The sequence below is a fragment of the Microplitis mediator genome, chromosome 10 (assembly GCF_029852145.1).
Source record: "Microplitis mediator isolate UGA2020A chromosome 10, iyMicMedi2.1, whole genome shotgun sequence".
Taxonomy (NCBI): Eukaryota; Metazoa; Arthropoda; class Insecta; order Hymenoptera; family Braconidae; genus Microplitis; species Microplitis mediator.
Window position 1 is genome coordinate 19,519,833 of NC_079978.1, and position 9,567 is coordinate 19,529,399.

Below are 9,567 nucleotides of genomic sequence, written 5' to 3' on the forward strand. Positions count from 1 at the left end.
TTTTTTTTATTGAAAAAAAAAATTTTAACCACAAATATACTATTTCCGTACCTTTATAATCCCATGGACTTCAAATTTATTAGAAAAAAAATTTATTTAGCTGATTCAACCAGTGTTATTGAAATTTTTATTTTTTTATTTTAACCACAATATAATCTGTTGACCTAAAAGAGCTTTAATCAATAAATTTTTCAAATTTAATCTAGTTTAGAAAAAAAAAAATTTTCTGTAGAAAATTTCTTTTTGGTGGTCCATTTTGGCCCAGATATCGCAGATCAGCTTACAATATCTTTAAAACATCAGAGGTATCATGATTTGACCGAAAATGAAAAAAAAAAATTTTGAGGGGGGCCGTAGTGCCCCGGTCTTGCCTACTTTGTTAATTATGGTAAATATTTTTATTTATTATTCAATATTGCGAAAAAAATCTGAAAAACGGTTCACCCCGTGGGCCAACGCCAAAACTTCCCCCTGTTTTCGAGCTCAGAGAACTTGGTGAACTTTTGAGCTCGTAATCGACAATTGATTTTACTGGAATTTTTTTTCCGTATATTGTAAAGTATGAAAAAGTCACTATCGGTACTGTAATGTCTGTCAATCAGATGAATAGCATACCCGGAAAGAAATTTTCTTTAAAAATTACCGTTAAATTCACTGTAATCGTGGGACATAATCCTGCGCTTTTATTTATTATCATTTTTGAAACAAAAATTACGAAAAAAATTATTTATTTTGTGGTAGACTTCATAAAATTTACCGAAAACCGAATAAAATTTACAGTAGAGTACGGTAAAATTTGTTGAAAAAAAGTGCAAAATTATCTCACTTACCGACAAATGATTAGGTCGTGCCATTCGTCCCATAATTACAGTGAATTTAACGGTAATTTTTAAAGAAAATTTCTTTCCGTGTAGTATTTATTATTATGCAGAGACTGAAAATTACTAAACGGTATGTAATTTTTCGAAAGCAGGTCGCAAAAATTAACAATTGGTAAAGATTGCGCATACAAATATGTATTACAAGTTCGGAGACCTTCTTTCAAAGGAGACATCGGACCAGCTGACTGAGGTCAGGATTCGCACGCGGGAGATCAGGGTTCGAATCTCGGTCAAGTCAAGTCATTTTTAAATATAACAATTGACACCAACACAATACACATGCGATAAAAAAGAATAATAATAAAAAGTTAATAAATTAGAAAAATTTAATTTTACTCAATTCTATTCTAACATACGCTGTAAAAAGAACGGTGTTAAAAATGGACTTAATTTAATACTGCACGTTATTAAAATTAAATAACGCCGGTGTAGACAGTGTAATTTGGTGGTGTTAAAATACCGGTGTAAAAAAAAATTCCACGTATAGAAATTAGAAAAAAATTGTATTAAAATACTGTAGTAAAGTTCCCTATATATTTTTTTCCGTGTAAAATTTTCACATCTTCAATGTTTCGGAAATTACTTGACCTCAAGTGATCTAAAAGTCTATATTTAAATCAGCCAATCCCGTGAAAAACATGATATACAATATTGTTAGGATACTTAAATATCGATCATACTCTATTTCAACTTGAAAGTTGTTGATAGGTTTATAATTTTACACCAATTAGCACTTTTATTATCCAAAGTTCTTGTTTTCTTAGAGGTGGAGTTGGTATATGTCAATATATCTATACATTGATATAGTTACTGAGCTATTCGTAAAACTTGAATGCGTTTCGTAAGCATTCCGCTCTGTTTTTGTTTCGCGATGGTTAAATTGCCTTGAGCTATACGCAATTTTCCAATTAAGTTACCGAACGCAATTTACTGATCCACGTAATCACACTGAAAGTATCGTCAGACGTCAAATAATGACGGTTTTGGTAATTTCTAGCTGTTAAAAATATTTTCATTAAAAAATAGCTTAAATATTTCTATTGAGAAAAAAAATTCACTTATACGATTAATACTCATTAAAAAATAATTCCTAATAAAACTGACTTCTTTTAATTAAATAACTTCAAGATTATTGGAAAAATAATTACCAACAACAATAATAATAATAGATATATTTTATTAATTAAATCAATTAAGGTGTAGGGGGGGGGGAATGGAACACTCCCATAAATTAAGAAAAAATTGTTTTTTAAAAATTCAAAAATCACTTTTGTAAATTTAATTGAGCATTATTTTGAATTTTTTTTTTTTTGTTAAACTTTTCGAAAACCGAGTGTCAGTCAGAAAATGTTAATGACTTTTTTTTTATGATAAAAACAATGAAATTTTTAATTTCCCGCTAAGAAAATTGCAAATTTTCAAAAAAAGGAAGTTATTGGTTTCGGTTGGATTTTCGAAAATCGAGTTTTCATCAGATGTCGACGTTTTGAGGTCCTAGGAAACTATTCTGACTATTCCCGGGTGGACGTCCGTGTGTATGTGTGTGTGTGTGTGTGTGTGTGTGTGTGTGTGTGTGTGTGTGTGTGTGTGTGTGAACTTTTTTTTGTCCGACGATATCTTTGGAACGGATGAACCGATTTGAACGTACTTGGTGGCGATCGAAAGAGCTCACTAAAACTTAGTCTTGATTAGATTTTGGGGTAAATCGGTCATGTAGTTTACAAGTTATACAAAGAATAAGAATTAAAAATTTTTTTTTATTTTAGTTTTTTATTGATTTCTCAGAAACGACTTATACGATCAACTTCAAAATCTAATCAGCTCTAGAACTCAATAAAACGCGTCGATTGCCGCCTCAACCATAAAAATCGGTTCATTCGTTCGTGAGATATCGTGGGCAAAAGAAATGCCAAAAAACGGTTTTTTGCGAAAAGAATGGGATACAATAGTATTTTCGAGCTCGAAGAGCTCGAAAATGTACTCACAACAATGTTTTCGAGCTCAAGGAGCTCGAAAACAGCGGGAAGTTTTGGGGCTGGCCTGCAGGGTCAACCGATAGACAGATTTTTTTTCACGGCAACTGAAATTTTTTTTCTATTTACTTTGAATATCATTAAAAATAAAAAGATTTAACGCATTTGAGTCTCCGAAAAAGTATTTTCTTAACCACCCCACTTTGCTCTCTCCCCTCCCCAATTAACTTTTTTAAGTTGATTCTAAACTTTACAAAGTTGTTTAATTGGGAAATTTTTAACAATGACTGGAAAGTGTCTGGGAAGTGTCTTTCGGACAAATTTCGACCAGATACCTGTCATTAATAATAATAATATAATATTAATTTTTTTTTTTTTTTTTTTTTTTTTTTCTATATCGCAATTATTCTTCTTCAATTAATTTTTTTTATATCAATTTAATACGACAATTCATTTTTTTACAAGTTTAAAAAAAATTTATATTGAGCCAAATATATTTTGAGCCAAGTACATGCGCAATAAAAAAAATTTCTTTTGAAAAAAAAAATAATAATTTTCATGTGTCAGTAACTTATTCGACTTTGAAATTCGATTCTCGTTGGAAGAATGTGTTCAATATCAAATAAATATGACTTGAGAAAAGATCTAAAAATATTACGATTTCCAAATTTCAATTATCGAATTTCTGTTGTATTTGGAAATTCAATTTAATTATTATTTATTAAACGAATTAACAAGCGTATTACATACAATAATTAATTTAAATTAGTTTTCACTATTTAAACATGATTCAAATAATTAAACGTTTTAAGTGGAGGTAGAGTAATCAAGTGCACTGCTTAATTATTAATTTAATTAAAATAGTGCGTTTAAGGGGTTAGGGGTACTCAGGGGTATGAAAAAATGATGATTTTCAATAATTTTTTTTTTGTAGTTAATTACTTTATTTGACAAAAATAAAAACATAGCTTTATTAGAACACGTTTCGATTTGACTTCACGAAAATTTCAAAAAAAAAAATTAATAATTCAAAAAGTTATCGCTGTTTTTGTAGAGCCCGTTCCTCCCGAAGTCCTTTGCGGTGATCATCATAAGTCCTTGGAGATTCATCTAAAATCAATCGGACAAGAAAAATTAGTTTTATTAATAGATAATCTTGTGCCTGATCGAAGCTTTTTTTTTTTTTTTCGAAATTAACAAAATGGCGGCCTCAGGAAATTTTTTTCAAATTTTCGAGAAAAAAACCGACAGTTTATTGTTAAAAAAAAATCGAAATTTTGAAAAAAAAAAAAAATCCTTCGATCAGGCACGAGTTTTTAATGTATTTCAAAAGTACAATAAATTTTATTGAAATCTACCGAGCAGTTTTTAAGTTACAGTGATCACCAGTTCAGAAAACATAGTTTTGAGAAAAACGCATTTAAAGTTTTGCTATGGATTTATGTCGAATTATAAGAATTATTTAATAACTTACACTGAGTCATCTATTCCTGGACCATATAATAGCTCTTCAGCCGACATAGCAGCTTCCAAAATATCGATTTGCTGGTGCCTACGTTGCAATCGACCTTCTCGGGTGTTATCATTAGCGCGCTTATCTGCTACTTTGATACGTGCAGCATCCATTCTTTCTGCATACCGATGAGAATTAGGCCCACAATTAAGTCCTAGTGTATTCATCAAGACTAATAATGAATTTATACCCTCATTAAATATACACATAGCAACGTATGCAGCTATTTGTACGATGGTAAAACTAGTATTTACCGTTTTTGGGCATATTTTCCATACTAGTTGGTTAAAGCTTTCATTATTATTCTGATTGAATCCACCTACACATCTTGAAAGTAAATTTTCATTACTAAGATCTTCGTATATAGGCTTGATAGCTTTTAAAACATCAGAAGGTAAAGGAGAATAATCGTGAGAAAAGGTATCAAGCTCTCCTCTTGCTTCAGCGCGCTGGTAAGAGCACCAAGATTCTTCGCCTTTTGGACACATATCATGATTCGGTTTTTCATCACTCGAGCCGTAGTGATAAAAGGTTGCCATTATAGCAGATTTCATATTTTCAATAGAATCACAATGCCGGCGTATTGCTAAACCATAGTACACAGTTAGTTTGTCTATTAATTTTCCTGTGAGCTTACCTCGACCACCAAGACCTTTTTGTTTACTCTTCAGCGTACGTAATCGACTCCCCATCCGCTTTTGGACATGCCCTATACATTCCTTTTTATTTACAGTTGTATTTTCGTAAGGATCTGATTTTATAATTCCTGAATAGGTCTTGGAGTCACCATCACCAATATAGTTGGCATACTTAACTCCATATTTAGTTTCAGAATACGAAAACATTTCGACCATCGCATCCACCTCCATTTTCCCAGAAGACCCTTGATGATTAGCAGAACACACATCTTCATGCGATTGATACCATTCCTCGAACTCAACAGTATTTGTTTTTTTTTTCCAATACTCACATAGCTTACAATATGCACTTTTAATGTTTATGTCAAGAATCTTTCCAGTAAAATAGCCAATTATAGAAGAAACTCCAAATGACGATGTATATCCCCGTTTTTGCCAGGTTCCATCTCCCGATACAGTTAGATGATTTATATCTTCATTTTCAGTTGTTGGCATTGCTTGCTTTTCTTCATTCACAGCTTTCGTCATGAAGGTTTCTGCGACGGCTTTACTACAATTCAAAATCTGTTTCAGTAAAATTGTATGCGTAGATTTATCTAAAAAAGACGGCATGTCCATCAGGCCGCAAAACTTGCACAATCCTTCGTATCCTATTCCTAGTATTCTCATTACAAAAATGAAACGTCTGTTTATTTCATAAGAATGCCCAACGAAAGAACAGGAAGGAATATATTCATTTCCACAGTTATTACATGCAACTACAATTTTGAATCCCAGCCCACGTGTACTTGCTGTTTGAAACACTACATTTCCATCACATTTTTTACATTTTATAAGAGCAGAAATTGCAGTGAATACCTGAATAAAATTTATTATTCGAAATTCAGTACTGCTGTCTTCAGGTACATCATCTTCAGTGTTTTGTTTTAATTTTTTAGAAGATGTACTCTGAATACTTTCATCACGTTCGGCTGTTTTCGGATTAAAAACATTCTTTCTTTTGACTGAACGCGACTTATGAATTTTTTCAGAACTCCGAAGTTCTCTTGAAACCTTTCTAGAATCACGTCCCATGGTTAATAATTTAATTCACTTGAGAAATAATTTATCACAAAACTATCGACTGATCAGTGCAACGACTACAGGTATACTGGCAACCAAAAATTATTTTTCAGTTCTTGTACTACCTACAAATTGTGAATATATGTAGAAGGATATATATATATATATATATATATATATATATATATATATAATTATAAATACATTAAAATGGGGAGATATTCATGACAATGAAACCCGAAAGGTCGGTTGCTTGCAGCTGTTTCTAGCTACCTGCTCTCGAATGCCACGTAGCACCCGAGCGTCCTTTGGTCATTGTTAAATAACTCGAAAAGAATTTGTCGGATTCACTTCAAATTTTCACACAATATTTTTAAAATATTATACTTTAAGAAAATGCAAAAAAAAAAAAATCGATTTTTTGAAAATTCTGACTACCCCTAACCCCTTAAATTATAAACACGATGATATTCATTATTATCATCAATGGTACTAGAAATTAATTTTAAAAAAAGCTGATTGTCGATTTAACTCGTAAAAATTAAAAAATCTGGACTATTATTAATTTTTGGTTTTCGGTTTATTGTAGGGAAGGGTGGGGCAGAGCGGCCCCCCTAAGCCAATTATTATTTTTTGTGGCTTTCAACCATAAGATCACTTTACTTTTGTCCTATTCCGAACAAATTTATGGACATTTTGCCCAAATTCTGAAAAAATTTTTTTTTTTTGTGGGGCAGAGCGGCCCCCCTTCAAAAAGTGATAAAAAAAATTTTTTTTTCTTTTTTTTTTTTTTTAAATTGTTTTCATCATTGAGAATGTATTTCTTTCTCTTGACAACTATTTTTGGTTTTATATTACTCGAAAAAAATTTTTTAAAGCGTAAGAAATCGTTCACTCTCGATTACCTTAATTACTAATTGTTATTTAAAAAAAAAAAAATCAATTCTATAATTTTACTTTATTTCAAAAATTTGTCAACTAAAAAAAAAAATTTAATTTTTATAAATTTTTAGTGACCAAATTTGCCTCTTACATAGAGAAACGGCCGAACAATATGAAAAAATAATTTTTTCGGAAGTTTCGGCTGGTTCATTTTGCCCTAGGTGTTATGCGTAGGGCTAGAAATGTGGAATTATAATAATTTTTTTTTAATTTGACGATAAAAATATGAAAAAATCACTTTTTCGAAATTTTGGGCTTGTCCATTTTGCCCCAAATGTCATGCGTAGGGGTAAAAATGTGCAAACATATCGGATTTATAGTAATTAGTTATTTTTTTTTTTTAATAACTCTTGATCAAATTTGTTATTTATTTTCGTGTTTTTTATATTTAAGGAAATTATATGATCCCGGGTTGAAAAAAAACTTAACTCTTACTCCACTTATCGGTAAATTCTGAAAATTTTAAAGACTAAAAGTTCGAAAAAACAAAAACACAAGAAGTTTCTTATGGAAATTTTCTAATCGAAAAAAATCAAATCATTGAATGTTCGAAAAATATACGAAATTGTGTCATGTTTCAATGTTCGAGCTTCAAACATTTTTCGTATATTTTTCGAACATTTTTTTTTATACGGGTGAATATACATTTAGGTTTGACTTGCTTTTGACCAATTGCTAAGACTTAAGTTGTCTTACTTAGTATCGATGTACGTCAACTAATTCAAATTAAAGTCACAGTATCTTGGATTTGACAGTTGACTCAAATTTTACAACATTATTGTGAATACATTTTCGAGCTCTTCGAGCTCGCAAATACTTTTGTATGCCATTGTTTTGTAAAAAACCATTTTTTAGCATTTCCTTCTCCCACGATATCTCGCGAACAAATTAACCGATTGAGATGGATAAGGTGGCAATCGACGCGTTTTATAAAGTTCTGAAGCTGATCAAATTTTGAAATTGATTTATTTAGCCGTTTTTGAGAAATTTCAAAAAAACCACGGAAAAAATTTTTTTTGAATTCTTTCGTCAACGGTTTCTCTTGAACGAATGAACCGATTTTGATGGTTGAGGTGGCATTCGACGCGGCTTATAGAGTTTTAGAGCTGATTAGATTTTGGAATCAATCCATTGAGCAAATTAAAAGTTATCCAAATAAAACATTTTCGAAAAAATTTTATTTTTGAAATATCTCTGAACGCACCCTACCGATTGAGTTCAAATTTTTCACGGCTTCAAGACATTAACAAGCCGCGTCGAATGACACCTCAACGATCAAAATCGGTTCATCCGTTCAAGAGTTATGAATATTTACATACACACATACGTACGTACGTACGTAAGTACACACATACATACACTCGGACATCATCGTGAAATTAGTCAGAATAGCTTCCTAGGACCTCGAAACGTCGACATCTGATGGAAATTCGATTTTCGTAAATCGGACCGAAACCAATAACTTCCCGAATTTTTGAAAATTCACAATTTTCTTAGCTGGAAGTTAAAAAATTATAGCAGTCAGACTCAAGTTATTTTTTTACCTCGGGATCATTAAAATAATGAATTTAAAATAAAATATTACTCTAATTAAAAAAAAAGTTGATCATTTAAATTAAACAAATCTAATTTTCGTAATGATGGTCTAAGCAACGAGGATAAAACTGCCGGCACTTAGGTGTGTTTCTAGACACTTGTCGCATCGAAGTGGTATCGGTATCATTACTCTTGTCATGGTTGGTAGAAGTACTTTCACCAACGCTTAACACGTTAGAACAACTCGCAATTTCATCATTCTTAAAAATTATACTTTTCGCATTTAAAAGTTGTGCCGTGTCTGAGATATTTTTATGTTTATTTGCATTATTATTTTTAGTATTAATTCATATGCGTATACGTCCATTGGAATCTGGTCGGCGATTATTACTGCCGATATAGATTAATAGTGAAAAAAATAAAAATGCACATAAATCGTCTGTTAGTTTTCTAGAACACGTCTTATTCCGGTGGAACGTTGTACTCGGTAATTCATAACCTTGCCGATGTAGGCGTTGCCCTGATACGCTTGACTGCTTCAATGGGCAGGATAAGAGACTCACTAGTATAGCGGTGATTGTTCAGCAATAATCTATATTAAAATAATGAAGAACGAAAAATATATAACCTGAATAATTAACATTTTTGAATACTCAAATATTATAACTATAAAATTAACATTGAATATTATATGCATACCTGGGTCATTTGTTTTGAACGAACATTTTTTTTTCTCTCCCACAGCCAAACATTGATGAGTATATCGAAACGAACAATTCTTAAAAACTTTAGCCTTTGATTTTACTTCTGAGTACTTTTATTTTGATTTTAAAGTTTTTCCGTTTACACTGTAAAAAATGGCCGGGGTAAGCCCAAGCGGTGTAGGTGTTAAGAAATGCGGTGTTAAATTTCAATAACGAAAGCGGTGTTAAAATAACGCCGGTGCCGGTGTAAATATTTTTTACCGGTGTTAAATAAAATTTCCTGGTGTTAAAATATTTTACTTAGTGTGCCCCGCATGA

General features: G+C 31.3%; 1 protein-coding gene across 3 annotated transcripts; it reads right to left on the reverse strand.

Annotated features, from left to right (window-relative positions):
* Positions 1-3,746: 3,746 nt before the first annotated feature.
* On the reverse strand, positions 3,747-6,293 carry LOC130676570 (uncharacterized). 3 transcript variants are annotated; one of them, XR_008991443.1, is made up of 3 exons: positions 4,622-6,293; positions 4,329-4,521; positions 3,747-3,964 (listed from the first exon to the last, which is right to left on the reverse strand). XR_008991443.1 is itself a non-coding variant. In XM_057482896.1 (2 exons), exons 1-2 carry the CDS (start codon positions 6,077-6,079, stop codon positions 3,961-3,963), a joined length of 1,755 nt encoding a protein of 584 aa, XP_057338879.1. In that variant the 5' UTR covers positions 6,080-6,292; the 3' UTR covers positions 3,747-3,960. The 3 variants fall into 3 exon arrangements, 1 of the variants encoding a protein (XP_057338879.1); XR_008991444.1 differs by having other exon boundaries at positions 4,329-4,539; XM_057482896.1 differs by having other exon boundaries at positions 4,329-6,292.
* Between the last annotated feature and the right edge of the window lie 3,274 nt (positions 6,294-9,567).